The 21,685-nt window shown below is 37.3% G+C and overlaps 1 protein-coding gene across 1 annotated transcript in view; it reads right to left on the reverse strand.

Moving 5' to 3' along the window:
* NPHP3 (nephrocystin 3) overlaps positions 1-21,685 on the reverse strand; it is a 38,589-nt gene that overhangs the window by 14,365 nt on the left and 2,539 nt on the right. Inside the window, exons 3-16 of the mRNA XM_028518465.2 lie at positions 21,105-21,255; positions 18,846-18,998; positions 17,700-17,833; positions 16,150-16,310; positions 15,606-15,762; positions 13,524-13,598; positions 11,853-12,026; positions 9,293-9,396; positions 8,236-8,350; positions 7,847-7,990; positions 7,271-7,368; positions 6,135-6,237; positions 5,641-5,723; positions 4,076-4,214 (exon numbers count right to left, since the gene is read on the reverse strand). Of these exons, the coding sequence (XP_028374266.1) occupies positions 4,076-4,214; positions 5,641-5,723; positions 6,135-6,237; positions 7,271-7,368; positions 7,847-7,990; positions 8,236-8,350; positions 9,293-9,396; positions 11,853-12,026; positions 13,524-13,598; positions 15,606-15,762; positions 16,150-16,310; positions 17,700-17,833; positions 18,846-18,998; positions 21,105-21,255 (1,791 nt within the window). The remainder of the gene's footprint in view (positions 1-4,075; positions 4,215-5,640; positions 5,724-6,134; positions 6,238-7,270; positions 7,369-7,846; positions 7,991-8,235; positions 8,351-9,292; positions 9,397-11,852; positions 12,027-13,523; positions 13,599-15,605; positions 15,763-16,149; positions 16,311-17,699; positions 17,834-18,845; positions 18,999-21,104; positions 21,256-21,685) is intronic.

Genomic DNA, 21,685 nt, shown 5'->3' on the forward strand with positions numbered 1-21,685 from the left:
ACCTCAGACAAGGGTTAGATCTCCAAATTATATAAAGAACTCACACGACTCCACTCTAGGAAGACAAACCACCCAATTAAAAAATGGGCAAAGGACTTGAACAGACACTTCTCCAAAGAGGACATCCAGAAGGCCCAGAGACATATGAAAAGATGCTCAGAATCACTAGCCATCAGAGAGATGCAAATTTTAACTCCAGAGAGATACCACTCCACACTGGGGAGAATGGCCATCATAAACAAAACAACAAACAAGAAGTGTTGGAGAGGATGTGGAGATAAAGGAACCCTAGTGCACCGTTGGTGGGAATGCAGACTGGTGCAGCCACTGTGGAAAACAGTATGGAATTCTCTCAGAAAGCTAAAGATGAATCTTTCTTTTGACCCAGCAATACCACTGTTGGGATCATACACTAAGGATCCTGAAACACCAATCCAAAAGAACCTATGCACCCCAATGTTCATAGCAGCACAATTCACAATAGCCAAGGATGGAAGTAACGTAAGTGCCCATCAGTACATGAATGGATCAAAAAACTGTGGTACATTTACACAATGGAATACTACTCAGCAGAAAAAAAAGAAAGAGCTCCCACCCTTCACGAGAGCTTGGATGGAACTGGAGAGCATTATGCTAAGTGAACCAAACCAGGCAGTAAAAGACAAATACCATATGATCTCATCTATAAGTGGACCCTAATCAACAAAACAAACAAGCAAGCAAAATACAACCAGAGACACTGAAATAAAGAACAATCTGACAGTAATCAGAGAGGAGGAGGAGGGAAAGGGATAATAGGGGACAATGGGGGGCATCAAAGAGCATGTATGGACACATGGACAAAGTCAAATGGCGGGGGATGGGTGGGTTGGGAGGTGTGGTGGGGTGAAAATGGAGACAAATGTACTTACACAACAAAAAAAATAAAATTTTAAAAAAGAATAAGATAGAGTGAAAATAAATAAAGGAAACCTCATTTAAAATTGCGTCAGGAAGCCCTGAAGGGAGAACATCTCATGCACCTGTTACTCACTGCAGCCTGCATAATGAGCAGGAAGAGGAAAGATAATTATTTTGACAAGAGAGGATATTAATCACATTGGAATCTCACCTCCCACGTTTAAGAAAAAGGGAGACCCCTTTCTGCCCCAGCAACAACACACTAACCACTGCTTGTGGCCAATGAGAAAGTGTCACCACCTTGAATTCTTGTTCTGATAGGGGACTCGAGTTAGAAAATTTTAGTTCAAGGTAAAAAGTTATAAGCCTAGCAAGTAATGTATATGTTAAAGCTTTTGTTACAGAAACTACAGATAAAGCCCATCCTGGCTCCTGGGAAAACAGCCGACCTCCTGGAGCACTGCTGAAGATCACCACCTGGGGACAACTGGAGGCATCTGGGCCTTTGGGTCACACGGAGAGACAGATGACCACCTGCCCCTGGGAACAGCTAACTGCCCAGGACAGGAATGCTGCAGCTTCTTTCACCTAATTTTCCCTGAATCTCAAAGCCCTCACTGCATTTTGTTTATTCCCTGGTATAAAAACATTGGCCTGGAAAGAAAAGACAAGATGGTCTGTTAGGGTATGAACCTGCCATCTTCTCAGATCTCTGGCCATCTGAATAAAGCACCCATAAAGATTCAATCGCTGTCATTGCTTATTGGGTTTGGTAGTGACAGACAGCCCGAATGCCTGTGTCTTTTCTGGTTTCAGTTTTTCAGTGAAGTTCTGTTCAAAATAACTCTCCCCAATTTCCCGGGGAGAAGGAAATTGTCCCTGGGGGAAAGCGGGGATAGAGGACAGGTACTTCAGAGCCTTGGTTTCCACACCCAGAGTGAGGAGGGAAGGTGGGCCTACATGCCCCAGGAGACAAGCAGCTGGAACTAGAACACTTGCCAACACCAGGACCTTCCAGGGGCTGTCCCCTCAGGGAAGGGGTACAAGAGGAAAACATCTGCCCACAGATGTGGGGGAAGACAAGGACACTTATGGGCTAGAAGGTAACATGAAAAGTCAAAACCCGAAAAAACCCCCAAGCTGAGAAATTAATGTAAAAATGGACCCAAGTTCAAACTATAAGAGTTCAGCAATGTTGCTAAATATAAAGAAAGTTTTCAGAGATCAAAATTGAATTTAACTAACAAATTTTACAATGTTATTTTACTTGTCTTTCTCTTTCTAACTTATTTCACTTTGCATAATACCCCCTGGGTCCATCATGGTGTTGCAATGGCAAGGTTTCATTCCTTTAATTGCTGAGTAATATTCCCATGTATATACAGCACACCTTTATCCATTCATCTATCAATGAGCACCTAGGTGGCTTCCAGATCTTGGCTGTTGTAAATAATGCAGCAATGAACACAGGGGTGCATACATCTTTTCAAATTAGTGCTTTTGTTTTCTTCTAAATGCCGAGGAATCTCCATACAGTTTTCCATAGTGGATGCACCAATTTACAATCCTATCAACTGTGTATTAGGGTTTTCTTTTTTCCACATCCTTGAGGTGTACAAAAGGTGAAGGGAAATAAGAAGTATAAACTTCCAGTTATAAAATAAATAAACCGCAGGAATGTAGTATACAGCCCAGGGGCTATCGTCAATAATGTCATAATAATTTGGTAAGTGACAAATGTTACTAGACTTAGTGTGGTGATTGCATCATGAGGCATACAAATATTGAATCACTATGCTACACACCTGAAACAAATGGACTATTTTATGTCAACTAAACTTCAACAAAAATTAAAACAAATAAAATGCTTTTTTTAAAAAAATTTTTATTTATTTATTTTTTAGAGAGGGAAGAGAGGGAGAAAGAGAGAGAGAGAGAGAAACATCAATGTGTGGCTGCTGGGGGCCGTGGCCTGCAACCCAGGCATGTGCCCTGACTGGGAATCGAACCTGCCATACTTTGGTTTGCAGCCCGCGCTCAATCCACTGAGCTACGCCAGCCAAGGCATGCTATTTTAATTATACAGTCCTTAGAAACAAATCTTAACCAAATGTGTATAAGACCTCCATGGGGAAGAAGGTAAAATGTTACTGAAAATCATTAAGGAAGACGACTATATGGAGCGTTGTCTAGCTTTCCATGAAAGAGCAGACTTATACGGCAATTTCCTCAACTTAGACTCTAAATTCAATGCAATTCCAAAAATTCATAATGAGTCTCCATGGCACTTGCTGAGCTGGTTCTAAAAATACACATGGGAAATTAGCCAAGACAACTGTGAAGAATAATATTAAGAAGGGGCTTGCCCAATCAAATATTAAAGTTCACTTTAAAATTCTAATAGTTAAGACACTGGTATCGGCAAGGAACAGGCAAAGCTGGAAGAGAAAACCCTAGAAACGAATCCATGTGTCTATATCAACAGATGGCATTCCAAATCTTTAGGAAAGATGCACTGTTTGGTAAACAAGGCCAATGACAAAAGACTAAACAGTAGACTCCTTCCTCACACAATAAACACATCAAATCCACATGAGTTAGGGACTCACACCTGACCGGCAGAACTGTCCAACATTTTGAAGGGAAAATGAGAACACTTTCATGATAGCAACGGATTTTAAAAAGAAGATAGGCGTAAACCATAAAAACAACTGTTGATAACACTGACTTCATCAAAATAAAACTTTGCATAATGAATAACACCATAAAGTTAAAAGATAAGAAACAAACAGGAAAAGAACATTTACTTGCAAACTCAGTAACAAAGGATTTGTATTTGTACTCAGTATGCAGAACATTTACGAATGTGTTCTACAGATGTATAAGGAAAAGACAAATAGCTCAATTAACAAATGTTTAAAGGACTTGAACAAAGAATTCACATAAGAAGAAACAAGAATAGCCAATAAACATGAAAAAGATTAAAAATCTCAGTAAGTAGGAAAATGCAAATTTCCTGAGATATCAGTTCTGGAAGCAAGCACACATTCCTGGATCTGCTTGAAATGTATTTAAGTACAAAGTCACCAAAATTTGCTATTTGCTATTTATTTCAATTCACACAAATACAAACAAAGCAAAATAATCTTCCTTTCATAAGTTTACTGCACGTTACCTGTTTCATTAGTTCTCTGTCTGCTTCGTTTGCCATGGACTCCTGGATAGACTGCAGAACAAGTCTGTACAATGACACAGTATCTTGACACTGGAAACACTGATGAAGGATTTTATCTAAGCTGCCTGCTCTCCCAGCACTGTTGGAATGGAGAACAGATTTAATTTCTTATAGGCTGCCAACTTCTGTGAAAAATTTGGGGCAGATTAAAAACAATGTGTTCTCTATTTTTTACACAGCAACTGATAACAGGAATTCTGAAACATGATGGAGGAAAATAGTGGTTTTATGGGGCTGCTGGGGTCAAGTTTATTTTAGTGTACCATTTAATTCAATTCAATAAACAAATGCTGGTTCTTATTAAATTCAAACAATTAATACGTATTACAGAACATAAAAGTGAGTAAGACACGGTTCTTATCATCTAGAAGCATGCCACCTAAATAAATATTAGTTAGCCATGCAAATTAAATTTTTTTACAGCCAGAATCTGGAAAATATCAGGTAAATAGGGGTGTTTGTATTAAATTTAGTAAATTAATATTAGTAAATAGGGGTGTTTGTATTAAATTTTACACAATATTTACCAGTAGTTCATTTTTTTTAAATTAAAAAGACATTTAAAAAAGAGGAAAAATCAAAACCAGAAAAAATGGTCCATAGTCCCTCTCAAACAGATAATTTCAATCAACATTGTGAAATAAATGGAAAGTGACTTGCACTCTTGAATTGTACTTACTGATGTTCACAGAGGCCAGATTCATGGCACAACTACGGGAACAGTGGGAAAGGACAGTGCAAATACCACAGGCAAGTCACAGTTTTAGAAGATTTTTTCACTTCAAATGTGGTGCTTAAGATGAGGATGTGCAATTAAGACACAAGAGTATTAGACTCAGTGTCTAGAATATGAGTTGTGCTAGGATTACTATCTATTGTAATGAATACCAAAAACATGTAATGAATACCAAAAGTTAATCATTTTTAACTCTGGTTTCATATGGACAAACAAGTAGGCTGAGCCAGTACTAAAGAAGAAATAAAAGTAGTGAAATGCCCTAATGCTCATCTAAATGCAAATTACTAATGATTATCTAAAATGGAATAATCTATTTTAAGATGAAAGGTTTATCAGGATTCGACAACAGAGACAACTAAAAATCCCTACTTACATACCTACCTACTAATATTCAAGGGCACTGGAAATAACTTTTTTATGCCTCAGCTGACTCCTCATTTCCCCAAAACTAGGGGGTCTCAAGCAGGTGACAATGAGCCCTCAGGGGTGGGCCCCAAATGAGGGCAATGACAGCCTTCTTTTGCAACCCCCAGTAGGGAAAAGGTTAGTATGATGAAAATTACACAAACATATTCAACAAGTTGTGGTAATTCATGGGCTATTGATCCTCAGCCATAAGTCACATTCACACAGGATGTTAGTATCACTGTTAGAATAAAGAGAATCTGAGTGGCCCAAGAGATTGTCATAGGGATCAGCTGTCCGTGTCGCATGGTGAGGAAGCAGTCTGCAGCCAACACAAAACATGCAAAAGATCACCACTTACCATACAATCATTCTGCCGAAAAGGGTGACATAAAGAGCATTGCAGGTTGTAGCAGAACGACAATGTCGTTCTAGCTTCTTCTCCTGCACCAGTTTGCCAAAAAACAAAACAAAATACAAAACCACCCTGGGGTTAAGCGGTCTTTACTACCGAGCCACCAACAAATGTCCCTGCAGGAAGGACATGGGTCCTGCCATCTCGTCAGCAGCATCACTGCTGAGGGGTGTGGGCCACTGGAGGGCAACATGCAAATGCTCGTATGGCTTTTAAAATACCTGCCTAATATAATGTAGTCAAGTAAACCTATGACCAAAATCTTCCTTATTGCTTCTTCTGTATCTTATAAATTTAAGAGCAAATGCACTTAACAAAGTAATTACTAACCTCAATTTTCCTTATAACAAGAGAGAATACTGACTTTTAAGTCTCATATAAGGTGTTTTCAGGAAAGCACATAAAGAGTAAAAGATAGCAGCATTATTCAAAATACTTACCTGCTCCTGACTCAGTTTAATGTCTACGGAGTGGCATTCTGCAATTATAACAGATCTTGCATCTTTCGGATTTAAAGGATCAAGATGAAGAGTGGGCCACAACCTTTTATTTAAAGAAAAAAAAATGAAATTCTCTTCTGATAATATCACAAAAGCTGTACTCTACCCACAAGTCAAAACCCATTACAAGAATTAATTTTATATACTGCCTTTCTAATATAAGCAAAACTAATCTGTTAATCCTATTAAGTAATATTATTTCATTTATTCTAATGTGTATCATTATTTTCAACAATTAATCACAATGAAGACTATTATAAAATAAATAGCATGGACATTAGACAGTGAAGTGGTGTAACACCTCTAGTTCTGTGTACTATACCCATGAGGAACAGCACAAGACACAGTCTTTGCCCACAGGTTCCTTGTGATCCAACTGAAATTGAATCACCCCACAACACGCATTCTCAGTGGAATGGTGAAGACTGTTGGGGGAGGGGGTGAAAAATCTTACTCTTTTTATGTATGAAGCACAAATATACACATGTATCTCTTTATATGCATAAGCTAACATATAGAATATGTGCGGTATTAAACTTCCAGGCGGGGAGGTGAGAACATTTACTGAAAAGGCTCCTTGTGGGAGTAAAACTAGGTGGGGAAATACTGCCCCATGGAAGTCCACCACTGCATCCCCTCTGGGAGGACTGTCGCAAAGTCAGCTTGCATTTCAGGACCACAGGTGTCTTAGTCCAGCCCTCTCCCTGTTTTCCTCATCCATAAATGTAACTGCCTACTAGACATCAAGTTACGATTGGCAGCTCAAACTAACCACGTTGGAAAACAAACCTTCCTGTCCTTCGGGCTTCCCATTCAGTTCATAGGACCACAAGTCCCTTGATTTCTCAAGTCAGAAACTTGGGAGTCATCCCAGCTTTCCCCTCTCTCACATCCCAGATTTAACCTCCTCCCAGATCCTACAGTTTGCATCTTTTTCCTGACATGGTCCACTTCTCCCCATCCTCACTGCCACTTTTATAAAAAACATGAAAAGCGCAAACACATATCAAAAACCTCGCCGTGTGCGTACTTAAGACATTTCACGTGATCTGAAAGAACTAAAGTCGGCATCGTACCTCCATGCTGGAGGGCATGTTTCTACATTCACAGAAACAATTACTCTGACATTCACTGGCAGTGGGTCTATCAGCCATTTCATGTGTTTTTCAACTTGCTTAAAAATATAAAAACAAAATTCAATCTATTAATTAAGATATTTCAAAACAACCCAATAATAGCTCCCCAAGTTAAATAAAAATTCTCTGTAAGTTTGTCACTACTATTAAAGATAAAATCATCCATTTTTGGATGATTTATCTCAGAATATTAGAAGAACAGGTGGCAAAAGGCAATTGCTACAGATCTGAATTCTGGACACTTAAGGAAACACCCAGGCCCTAAAAATATGTCGAAGTTAACAATTTTTGCTACTTGTGAAAATTCAGTTGGTCTTTCCCAACAAGGTATTAGCATCTACTGGCAAACAGTTTTTTTTATCCACATGCTTCGTCTTTAGAAATTAAGCAGAAATAAAAGAAACAACATCAAGATTTTCTTCTCACAAACACGTAAATTAAATGCCTGCTATAGTCATTACTGATATTTTTGGATTGTTCTGAGTATGTCAATAGGTTGTGAAGTAAAAACAGTACCTGAACTTGATCTATGGAATCAATGATGATGATGATGCTTCCTTGATGACGGGCAGAGAGTTTTTCTAGCCAGCGTGGAAATTCCTCGAGAAGCTTAGCAGGATCCAACGTGAGAGCAGAGACTGACCAAGAGTGCTGCATCAGCTGCCAGGTGAGAACACACACAGACTGAAGTAGTTACGCTGTATCACAGGTGGTGACAAGTATTTCTATCTCTGCATTCTAACCCAAAATTCAGTCACAGATTGCATTGAGTAGTATTTTTAACCTTATGCAAAACCAAAACAAATGGGTAATATTGAAAATTGGTTTATCGCCAGGTACTTAGCCCCAATAACATCTGAATCTAAATAAAAGCTCTGGTAATTCCAAAAGATGGCACACTATACCTTTAGAGTAAGTCGTTTAATAATCAAGGAAGACTCTGAGCTGGTTGACATGGGCCTCCCCACAAAATGAGAAAGAATGAGGGTATTAGGGGAATTCTTCTGTTGTAACTGAATCCTGAAAGAGGGAAGCTCACTTTATTGTCACAGAAAAGGGTTCACAGTGCATTAATTTTCACATGCTATGTATCAGCAATCACAGGGCCAATTTTTTTAAAATATGGAAAATTTCCATTTTGTCTCCTTTTAGATTAACTCCTTTTAAATTAACTGTTAAAAATTATAGATTCATTTTAATTACAAATTGATATTCACAAATGTAGCCAAAATAGCGTACATTTGAATTTCAGGTATTAGTAAAATGAGCATCAACCTCTAATTACAAATATGGTATTAGACAAAAAAAGAAGTTTCTTTGTTAAATATAAAAATAGTATTTTCCAAACATAACTTTAAATAAAAGGGCAATAAGAAACACCATATGCTAACTCTTCAATGTAAATAGTTATTAATGAAAAAAATATTCTTACTACTTATCTTTAAATAATATGAACTGAAATGAATTGAAAAGAATTTATTAGCTTATATGAACCTCAGTCCATAATTTGAAGAACTAGTTGGCATTCATAGTAAAGATTACCTTTTATATTTATATTCTTTATGACTTATTTCACTCTAAATAGTCTTTGCCTTGTTTCACATATTTAAAATCCCAATGGAACTTTTAAGATGAAGCCAATAATTGAAAATAAAGGCACATTCCCTCTAGAATTCACCTAATTCTACGTCACACTGCTCACCCCCTCACAAAGCACTCCCTTAGTTCTGACCTATGTCATTTATTTACACAAATTTCTATTCATTTCTCATTCTGTATCTTTTCTCTAATATCTAAACTGTGTACACTTCAGGGCACAAAGCTATTAGTTCACTGCTTTTTGCTCTTTTAATGTTTAGTACAGGCTATGCAGCAAGGCAGACATGCAATACCACATTTTATTGAATGAATCCTGTAATTCAAATGATACCATGATAACAATTTAATTGTATTGCATCATACCACTTTGATAAAAGAAGGGATTTTCCAGAACCTGGTCCTCCAGATACAAGAAGGGGTGGGATTGGTGCTGGTGCTGCCACGAGGTCATTGAGGCGTTGGTAATACTAGAAATAAAAATGAATTTAAATTGTAAGGATGCACATCTCCTTAGAATGGTCAATAGTCAACTTCTGATTATCCTCTGAACTCTTTGGAGAAAAGCTGCATGAGAAAATGAAACCTACTTGTAATCAACAGCACCCTCATCATTGCTTACTTTTATGGTTGGAATTTTAACCAACTACAAATGGGCCCCCATTTCTTCTACACGTAGTTTTGCTATAAATAATGAAGGAGGGACACTTAAGATCCCCATGGGGTTTTGCAAGACTCAGGTGTTTTGCACCATGCTGCAGGGAGGCCTGTATTACCCGTTAGCCCCTAAACTACAGAAAATACCAATGAATGTCTTCTGGGGGCGACCCACAGACATCCTTGATCTCCTGGTCAAAACACGGGTCCTGGAGACCACCTCAGTTTCCAGGGATTCCTCAGGGTAGGTCCAAACAAGAGCAGGTTTGCTACAGAGAATCAGATTAGGACAGGCCACCCGAGATTTTTCTGAGTTCTAGGCAAAGTCCAAGAACCATTTTTCCCAGGCTTTCCCCAGATACTAAAAACTGGTTCAGAGCTGAAAAGGAAACATTCAGAAAACCAAAATATCTTAGTACTTATTTAAGGAGATTCCAAAGTCAACTTGAGGGCTGAAACGTTTACTAATTGTACCAGTGATCTAAATGACAGCTGATAAGGATTTAAAAGAATTTGTAATAAGTATTTTGTGGCTGGCTTTAGGGCAGCAGAAATTTCCAGCAATTACAATAAACGATCACCTGGTATAGTTTCTCGATTTCTCTGTTTGTCAAATTTAAATACCTAATATATTCTCCAGGATCTCGAATAATTTTGAGAGCAATGAGTTTCTGAAGAAGCAAAAGCTTTATTGACTTATGACCTTGCATATCTTAACAACTTAATTCATTGTCCCACATAAAGCCCATTTATAGACCCATGGTTCCCAAATTAAGACCTCTTGAAGAAAAAGTGTACGATTTAGAGCCAGATTTTGGTTCAAATCCTGGATCTGCAATCTACTCACTGTGTGCTCTTAGGCAAATCACAATCTGTATCTTAGGTTCGTCATTTATAAAATAATGATGATAATATCTCTCTTACAAGGGGGGACCCCCCCAAAGCTCCCAGAATTAACTTCTGGAAGGCAGGTCCCTTGTAGTACCAGTTTCTCCCCCTAGCTGAGTGTTCTAGGAACCCACCTGTGCCAGTGTACCAGCTGGTGGTGGTGTGAAAGGCTGCATTCAGCTTCCATGAATTTTTTTGAAGACTCTTTCAATGCGTTTGCCCATTTCACGATGGGTGATTTATAAGCATACCTGCCCACACTGTGCTGAGTGTTCAGCAGTTTTTGACCAAAAAACAGCATGATCTCCATGTCTCACCCTCCCTATTCACCAGGTCTCGCACCTGAGTGACTTATTTTTTGCTTCCCTGTATGAAAAAAGTCCTCAAAGTGAAACACTTTGCTGATGTGGAAGAAGTGAAACAAAAAATGGCAGAAGCATTAAAAGGCATCAGAAAAGACGAATCAAAAAATGTTTTGAGCAGTGGAAAAAATGTCTTGATAGGTGTATTGCCTCAAATAGAGAGTACTTGAAAGTGACTAAAGTTCAAACATGTAAGAATACACAATTTTTTGTTAATTGGGTCCCCGTTCATCAACAAATAACAACAATTTAACATTCATCACGTGCCAGGTACTATGCCACGTGCTCTACATGTGTAATCTGGTTTAATCCACCCAACAACCCTGTGGTTGGTACTATTAATTATTCTCATTTTATAGACAAGAAAGTCAAAGTTTGGAACTAAGTAACAACCAAGCATGGTTAGGAAATGGAAGAATCAGGACATAAATACACAGTTTAAATTATAAAATTTCTGTAAAAATATAGCTGTTTGTGACAGCTACTATACAATATTTTTTAAAATATTGGTTTTCAACATTAATTTAAAAAGCACTCAAAATGTTTTGAACTTGGGCACAGATACTATGTGCACTTCAAATTCTGTTAGTTTATTTTTAGCTATTTAAGGATGCTGAAGGAGTGATCTGCCTATCACATTAACTACTGTGTTATGTTTTCTGAATGCTTGATACTTTGATTTCTCCAAGAACTGGAAGAATAGATAGGCTTACTAATTTTATTAAATTTCCTAGATATCCTAATCTTGAACTGGTGAATGACAGAGGGTAGCATAATGAACATGTAGATGATAAATCATAATCCGTAACTAAAACTGTTTGATGCTCATAAGTATATTTCATCTCACGTACCTTTCACATGACACGTATGTAAGCACATGGCTCACAATAGATAATCAAGCCACGAGGGCAGACACTAAGACAAATATTAACCTTGACTTCACTTAGGTGAAAACACAGTCATCACACAGCCTTTAAGTGGAGACTGATCTTTGTTGGAACAATACTCTAAATGCTTACTTTCTCAAATCCCAATTCATGGGCTGAGTTTGAAGCCTGTTGAAAAGTTTCCATTTGCTCTTGCTCATCATGTATGTCCCACAGAACATCACCAAAGTCGTCTTCTTCTGGAATAGAATCTTCACTCCCCAAATCCTTAGTCTCCAGGTCTGTGTTCTCAAAGCCTAGGATGTCCTGAGCACCAAGAGCAAGCACATGAAAACTAATGAAACACAAAAAAACCTTGTAGCAGCAGTAGCACAAAGGCCTAAGGTGGACTTGACCTACTAGGGAGAACAAGTCCAAAACCATGGATTTGGTATAGTAGGTACAAGAATAAATTGTAACCATAAAAAACACTAGTTTTAAAACAGAAAAAGAAATATTAAAACGATAAAGACAAAGACCTCTCTCTTTTATTAAAAATAGAGTTAGAAGGGTATTTGACTCCCATGAGATCTGTTTTCTGAAAAATGTTATATAACATCTTTGGTTCTATCTGGCAGATGAGTAATTTTAAAGACTGTACAAATACTAAGTAACATGTTCCTTTACATTTTTATAAGGATGTAATTACTTAGATGAGGTTCTTGATATCAAATGTCTCTGTTGTGATCTGTAGCCTTTATATCACTGAAATTCTGTGATCCTTCTAGTGGTGAAGATGGTGAGTATGTCGCTCTCACTTGCTGTCACTTACTATGCTCAAGTCATTTTATTTAATTGGTCTTAAAGTTCAAATGGTTGTTCAGAAAATCAAAACTGATGTCAAAAGTTATACTAAAGAACATCATACAAAATGTGTTGCCAGAAGTCTTATCATTATGTTTTGGGGTTCACTCTTTTACTCTGATAACATATCTCCATACTTCTCAGATTGGGCCCCCAGTCCCCCGGGGGAGGTTGCAGCAGGTACGGGCAACCACAGGCTAAACATGGTACATCTAGTGCCCATTTAACTACAGGTGAAGGCTTATTTTTCTTTTCATCATTATTACCATTTTTGCTGATACATGATTTTAAATATTCTATGTTAAAAATAGCCCTGGCTGGTGTGGTTCAGTGGATTGAGCGCCGGCCTACAAACCAAAGGGTCACCGGTTGGATTCCCAGTCAGGGCACATGCCTGGGTTGCAGGCTAGGCCCCCAGTAGGGGGCACGTGAGAAGCAACCACACATTGATGTTTCTTTCCCTCTTTCTTCCTCTTCCCATCTAAAAATAAATAAATAAAATCTTAAAAAAATAAACACAGATATACTATCAAGCAGAATATATAACACTCATACATTTTCAAGGTAATACTTGAGACATCATAGAAACTTCCAGACACCTCCATGACCCTGAGAGGTGTTTTCACCCCTCTGTGTTACAGCACAAAATTTTGAGGATTTTTCAAATACACAAAAATTCAAGGAGTGAACATTTTCCCTTACTTTTTAACCAGCACTTTTGCAATACATTTTATACTTCACAGTACTGAAGCATCAAACAGCGCTGAGACAGATGAGGGAGATGCACAGCACTCGTAACCCCGCAACGACACCACAGGATGAACACCCCACAGAAACAATGGCGCTCTCCCTGAGCACTGGCTCCAGAAAACGAACAAGTGATTTTCTCTGGAAAACCCAATTTTATGGAAAGCAGTCTTAAATATTTTCAATGAAATCTTGCAGGGGATGCATATTTACCTGTTTAATAATCTTTTCCACATAAGTATACGTTTTATATACACCTTCTGCAGGATCACCTGAGTGATCAATGATCTGGGGGGGAAAAAAAGAAGTTTAACAAGAAGAAGAAAAAACAGTAATAACAGGAGGAAGTGGGTGGGGGTGGTAACCACTTTTCTAGTGCTTATGTGCCATAAACTGTCCTAAGTACTTTCCATGTATTAGCTCATTTACCCTCACAACGACCCTCTGAGGGAAACCCTCTGACTACTTCCATTTTATGGAAGAAGAAATTGAAGCAAGTTAAGTAATTTGTCCAAGGTCACACAAGGGATTTAGTGTGCTGTAATCAAACAGTGTATGTTTTTTGCCTATGTGTCCAAATTTTGTCTACATATTTCTGTACCATTCAACATACATACCTAGCCTTCAAAACACATCAAAATCAATTTTTATGCCAGTAAAGTTAATTCTACAAAACAAAAAAGCAAAATACTATTTGGCTATGTACAACAGTCTTTTGAGTTTGCTCAAAGAATGCCCTATCTGAAAAGAACATGTGTATTACTAAAATGATTGACATCTGTTAAGATAGCAGCACAAGACAATGGTTTTAGAAAGTGTATCAGGTGAACTGCCATGAAGGCTTAGCATATGTTCACATTTATAACATGGTAGAAAGAACCTTATTTTATCTTACTTTCATAAATTCATCCTTCTAGTATACTGATTTATAGAATTAAAAGAATAGAGATAAGAAAGGTGAATTAGTATCTTTTCTCATGAGACCTGATGGAATAAACTGATAATAAAAATACACCAAAGACAGAAATGGTTCTAGAGATTAACTATAATAAAAAATCACTTTTTTGACTTAGACTCTTTGGTTTAATGTTATGCTGGTCTCAAGATACATTTTTAACACTAAATGATGTAAGATAAATGCTTGTGCCCTGGCTGGTGTGGCTCAGTGGACTGTGCACCAGCCTGCAGAGCAAAGGTGGGGACGCATGCCTGGGTTGCAGGCCAGGTCCCGGTTGGGGGGTGTGTGACAGGCAATCAGTGGGTGTTTCTTTCCCTCACTTCCCTTCTCTCTGGAAATAACTAAATAAAACCTTAAAAGAATAAAATATAAAATAAAATAAAAATAAAATAAACAAAACAAAACAAAACAAAACAAAATAAAATAAAAATGCTTGTATTCACATTTGATCTTATTTTCTGGCTGAAATAAAGAGAACTAAAACCTTAAAAAATCCTAGAGCTGTTTTCTATTGTATTCTTAACATTACATAAACATTTCCCAAACTAACTCAGTGTGCAGTGATGCAAAATCTGCAATCTCCATTCTAAAGTGTGTCTTGCCATGAATGTAAGGATGATTAAATCTCTTTCTCCACTCATCAGTTTTTTGCTTTTCCCCATGCTCTTAGGAAAGATTATTATAAAAAGGCTCCTCCTTACACTAATTCTTGGTCAGGTAGATAGAAAAGAAAAAAAGAGAGAAAAGAAAAAAAGAAAAGAAACTTGGGGAAAAAAGCACAGAAAAGAATCTGAGTTATCCACTCACAGGTAATACTTTTTAGCCACATACCGCTATTTATTCCTCTTTCTCTCATAGTTCATAATGAATCTGTTAGGAAATCTATTGACTCTACTGCCAAACCTTATCCAGAACCCTACCATTTCCCATCACCTCCTCTACATCACCCTGGTCCAGGCCACCAGCATCTCCCACCTGGATGACTACAACATGCCTCCAACTCTGACCTCTCCCACAAGCTCTAAACCACAGTCAGTTCTCAACACAGCAGCCTAAACAATCCTCCGCAGAATTAAATTTCTTCTGCTGTTGCTGATAAAGTCCTCCAACAGCTTCCCATCTCCCTCCAAGAAAGTAAAGGTCCTTAAAACAGTCTCCAGGGTTCTTCACAATCAGCCTCCTTTTACCTTTTCTATACTTCTCCCCGCACTCTGCCATCCATGCACTCCGCCTTCCTTCCTCTCTCCACCCATGCCACATGACTTCCATGTCATGGCCTTTGCTCTAGCACTTGCCTCTGCCACGCATGTTCTTAAAAAACAACCTATGGATTTTACCTTGACTTTGTTGGTCTTGTTTTGGTTAGAAACTTGATCAATCAATTGCTGGACAGAATTGGAACTGACTTTCCCGTCCTCCAAACGATGATAAATTAATCGTGGTTTACCTTCTGGATTTTTCAGAAAAGCTTCTTCAAAGTCTTCCAACAAAAAGCTAGATTGGAAATCAGTATTTCTTTTACTATACTGCACTGTCGCAACAGTCAATCAACCTAAGTGTCCATAGTGGGGGTTACTGCAATAACAAGTGGCCAAAAAAGCCCAGGTGCAGAACAAGGGAAGCTTTCTGAAAACTGGTGTTTTTATAGCTCTGTTCCAGCTTAGCATTAAAATAGAATGTGTTCATTATTAGATGGTGAGAGTGCATTAAATTAAACTTTAAAGCATATGTAACTTTAATTTTTTAAATCTAACATAAAAAGCTCTCAAACATACTGTTAAACATGGCTCACAATAATGGATCAAACTCATGAGGCTTTGCAAATAAATGGAAAAGTTAGAAGCTTAACTCCTGTAAAAAATTACAAAACTTTCAGCTTACCTTGGTAAAGTTAAATGAATAAATAAGATAACTAATGAACTCTTCTCAATTTCCCACTTTCTTACAGCAAGGTATTGATTTTCAGTATCTATTGGAAAATGTTCAGCATGGAAAAAATATCCCATTGTCTCACACATTTTCTTAAGTTTAGGTGAATAGTCCTAAAAACAAGTTAAGACATATAAAAGCACACTATATTTAACTAAAGGTCTAGTCAGTTTCATACTACTTAAAATAAAAAAGCATGCTTTAGAACCAGTTGGATATTTTCTGATAAAAAAAATATACAATCATATTTTTAAAAAATCTTTAAGAGAAAAGGCAAGTTTCTCTAAAATGAAAATAATAATAGCTTAATAACTTGGCTGTTTCCTAGCTCAGAAAATGATAAAGCCTAAAACAATGGGAGAAAAATATTAGGTTATTTTGCTTTGGTATTTATATGTATTAATATTTTCCCAAATGATTTATGTTTCACTGTTGTAAAGAATGAAAAATATAAATCCATAGATCTATATAGGAAAAAAATACCCACGATGAATATTAGAACACTAAACAAACATACATAAAATAAAAATATGTTGGTCATAACAAATTAAGTTACTAAGTAATGATGACTCTCATTCTGCAACATATTAGTAATTCAACATGTGTTTGGGAATAACCTATTTTCAGTTAGTGAGTGAAAGCTTTGGTTTGCAAAATTTAGCTTTTACCAAAACTGAGTAACATAAAAAAAAGCACTAAATGAATTTACTAAACAGTCTGGAGGGTGCTAATATAGTAGGTTCAGCATGGGACATGCAGATTTACTTAAAATTCAGTTAGAACAAACCGACAGTAGTCAGCAAGTGTTTTCACAAATTAATAACAGTGTAACAACTTGGCTGCTCTGGCGGAGGTCTTTGTGGTCCATTTAGTCTCTGTCACAAGTTATTCTGCTGTGGTAGTGAGAAGTGGCCACAGACAAAATGTAAACAAATGAGCATGGCTGTGTTCCGATAAAACTTTATTTATAGACACTACAATCTGAATTTCACGTCACAAAATATTATTCTTCATTTGATTTTTTCCAACCATTTAAAAATGTAAAAAGCAATCTTTCCTCTGGGTCATACAAAAGTAGACAGCAGGCCAGATTTGGCCCACAGGCTGTAGTTTGCCAGCCCCTGCCTTCCATGAAACCTGATGGCTGCTTTGAAAAATTAAAAGCCATAACAAGGATTAAATTTTGTTATAACCTGACACAGATTCAAGGATAGAGCAGACAGATACTAACTAAAGCAGGCACTATCAGCAGGGGACTTACACATTGTGGGGAATGTGTAATGGAGCATTCAAAAGCACAAAACGTCTACGACCTTAATTTAAAAATACGGATAATACTGAGCAAAATTTTCTCTTAAGAAAAGCCCCAAATGCTTCCTGCTCTTTAAGACATATGGAGTAGGCAGCAAACTATGAGGTTTAAATGTAGTAGAATCAGAAATGGGAAATAATATTACTTTATATTTTAAATCAGTGAATATGAAATTTATAAATATCTTTACCTTAAGGAAAAGATCCATTTCAGGCTGGGTTTCATCTGTAGAAATGAGGTAACATCTGACAGTGTTACTCCAGAGAGAATGTGAAAACAAGGGAGTAACTTGTAATAAACTAGCTACAGCAACATCCCAGTCATCTGAAAATAAAATTTCTCATAAGTTTGCAAAAAAAATCACCAGAAAGCATTTGACAAGATGATTTTTAGAAAGTCAGAAAAAACACAACAGGTGTCTTAGAATGGAATCTGATCTCATGTGCTAATACTGGCATAACTTTTAGAATAACACATTAGAAGGCAATCAGTTCTCTAACGTGAAATTCTGTTCTGGGACTTAAAGCAATCAATGTCGCCAGTGGTCTTTGCTGCAGTACTGGTGGTTTCAGTCAGACGTCACGGAATTTGGCCACATGGGCTGTTCAAAAGTTTGCTTCTTGAGGAGAGCCTACATTACCAGGCTGGCCTATGGTTTTACCTACTTACTATTCTTGAATTATATTAAGTAAAAAAGGAAGTTCAAGAATGGTGTAAAATGATGGTAACCATATGCTACTTAGTGTTAAAGAACATTTTAAGAAATATTTGGCTAACTCAAAAGGCATAATTTAAAAAATGACTTTTATTTGGCTAATAGATAAATAATTTTATAGTTCTAAGAAAAAAGAGCAGGGCTACTTATAACATCCCAGATTGCCACTGGTGCTGAAATTCTAGAAGATGTTAGAGATATTTTAGATACCAAATTATAAAAAATGATATTACTTTTGACTAAGAAAACTGTATTACATAACTGAGGTTTTGTATTCTACTCTGCAACCTGCTCTAACCTTCGACATCATCAAAGATGCACAAGGAAAGACTCAATTAGACTCTCATTACTCATCTAAACACCTGAGAATTCAGACCATCTGTTCAGTTATTAGAACATGAATGGACAGTCTAGCCGTGGAGCACCACCTGATTCTGAGGCAGACAAGGTAATTACACCAGCCCTGGTCAGTGACAGCACCAGTGCATGATGGTTTGACAATGGAAGACATCCAGTATACAAATCTCACATTCTGCTGATGGTAGTTGTCCCAGCACTAGATTATAGTAGGTAAACAGTCACTACCATCAGCCACGGTAATTGGCAATTGGTGTGTGTTACCTCTGTTGACGTTTGCAAAGGGTCCTTCCACATCTATGGAACTGTGGGCGAACTCAGGACCCCTGAAGGACTGCTGAAGCTGGATCATACTCCCTATGGAAGGTTCACTTCCCAGGGCTCCTCCAGGCCAGTACTCACACTGGGTTCCAGTGGCTGTGAAAGCAAGTGATTTTATCTGAACATTCAAAAACTTACCGAGTACACTGAACAGGATCTCTAATTTTAAAAAATACTGCAATATTATAAATATAACATATATTTGAACTTGAATCATTTTGAAAGTACTTTGCCACCCATTTCTGCCAAGTTCTAAGGTGCAGGTGAATGTAATTCTGGTTATCATCTCAGTTTCAAAGAGGGAATTAAAAAGAGAAGGATGAAAAAAATTAAAAAACAGTGCAATATACATATGATGTTTCATAAAACTGTACACTTAAAACCTATATAATTTATTAACCAATGTCACCTTCATAACTTTAATTAAAAAAAATAACCAAGGGAATTATAATAACAGACATAAAAACACCCCCACACAAAAATTCTCAAAAACATTTCTAACTATATGGTTTAAGTATCAGTATAAAAGTTGAAGGAAAGACTTTCAAAGGAATACTATTACTAGCTCAGTAGTAATTAATGATGGTAATTCATTAGGCTGTAAGCTAAAGATGTAAACACTATATCCTGTTTAATCTCCCAGAGCAACAAAATTGTTTGAATTGATAGGTACTTATGTAATTATATTTGCCAGACTATCTATAAAGCATCCTTGACTAAACATAAGTAAACTGGAGTTTGGACTAAAGTTCTGGCAAAATTGAGATTATTTGTAGGTCTTTGAATTTCAAATGAGTGACACTCCCTCAGATATTCTTTCTTCATGTTTAAATTAAAAGATGAAGAAAGACCTAGGAGGAAATATTAACAGGCTTTTATTAACTTGCCAAGACAGTAACAATACAATAGTTTTAAAACACTGTACATTTTTAACATGTGTCAAATCTGAAATAACCACCAGGATTACTGTGGGGGCATTAAAGAATCTTCTTAGTCACTCTAAGCTAATAAGAATCCCTTCATTCTGCCCCATCCTGAAAACTTGCTAATGAAAACCCTAGCATGCTGGTCGGATTCCAATTGCACTAAAATACAAATTGAAAGGAAATGTCAGTTGCCATACTTCACTCCAAAATGCATCAGTTTATAAGAATATAATTAATTGTTCTTTAAAAATAAATGGGAGTATGTCTGCATTTCCCCACCACATTTAAAATAGAATCTTTTTTCTTTTTTTTTCAATATCAGTCACACTTTAATAATGTTTTCTTGGAACACAGTAGACCCTTTCATTCTATGATTCCAGGCTTCTCTTTCTTTCTTTTTTTAAAAAATATTTTATTTTTAGAGAGATGGAAAGGAAGGGAGAACAAGAGGGAGAGAAACATTGATGAGTGAGAGAAACATCAATCAGTTGCCTCTTGCAAGGCCCCAACTGGGGGCCTGGCCCGCAACCCAGACATGTGCCCTGACTGGGAATCGAACCGGCAACCTTTTGTTTGGCAGGCTGGTGCTCAATCCACTAAGCCACACCAGCCAGGGCCAGGCTTTTTATTTCTAGAAAAAACATATTTTATATGTCTAAATATAAAATAAAAACTTTCTGAATAGTTCATAAAACTGCACTGGAAACTACACAATGAAATACTATGCAGACAATCTGATAGTTGCAAAGACTTTTCCATTATGTGGAAAAGCAATGTGACAGAGACTGCTAAATGTCCAACAATATCCACTTTCTCCTTCTTCCTTCTATAAGAACCCCAAACTTTAGGTGGATACAAGTCTCTCCTATTAATGATTATACTTTCCAATTATCCTAGGTATAGTTCTGGCCAATGGAATTTGAGTAGGAGTAACTCGTATAGCTTTTAGGCCCTGCTTTTAAGGAAGGGAATGTTATCCTTTCCTCTTCCCCTGGCTAAAATATAGATGTGACAGTGGAACCTGGAGGAGCTATCTTAGACTAGACAGAGAAAAGTTGTGGGTTAATGCTGGCAGAGCAACAAGACAGAAGAAACCTCAGCCCCTGACAACATCATGTACTTTAGGGAAAAGAGCTTTTGTAAGAGCTGAGAACTAGAGAGAAAAATGCAACTCTAATAGCTATCACTGGTAAGTAAAAGGACTCAAAGTTGGCTCTATAATAGCATCATACCCATATTGAATGCTCAAAATATTATAAATAGGAAATACATTCACCAGTAACATCCGTACAGTTGTCATCCGAATCAGACTCCCCAGGATCAAATACTTGGATCCCCTGAGCTTGTAGCCTCTGAAGTTTGCTCTCCAACTCTCGTTTGGCCCTCAGTAAGTCCTGAATTTCATTTTCCTTGGTCTCCCTAAAAATCTTGGAAAGAAGAATTTAGATTTTGAAAATTTGCTATAATAAGAAGTGTCTTCAACTTTTAAGGGGAAAATCTTTCATTCATTTGGTTCTTGCTCCCCTCCTTTGTAGGATGAATAATCTGAGTACCCCTGCCTCACTGTTTACAGCTGGACCCCCTGCAATGACAGCAGGATGCACGCCTGTGGAGTAGCGCTGTCTTGTGAACTGCAAAATGTTTAGCAAATGTGTTCCCCCTGCCACCAAAGGCCAGTAATGCCCTCCCACTCCAAACATCCCCAAACATTTCCAAATGTATTCCCCCATAAAGAAACGCTCCATTTCTTTAAAAAAAATCCTTATTAAAGTGTTCGCTTGTATGCCTTTTCTTTGAAACTATCTCAAGTTTACCAGGTGCAACTCAAAACTGTAAAGTGTTCCACTCTAGTTCTTA

The sequence above is a fragment of the Phyllostomus discolor genome, chromosome 7 (assembly GCF_004126475.2).
Source record: "Phyllostomus discolor isolate MPI-MPIP mPhyDis1 chromosome 7, mPhyDis1.pri.v3, whole genome shotgun sequence".
Classification (NCBI taxonomy): Eukaryota; Metazoa; Chordata; class Mammalia; order Chiroptera; family Phyllostomidae; genus Phyllostomus; species Phyllostomus discolor.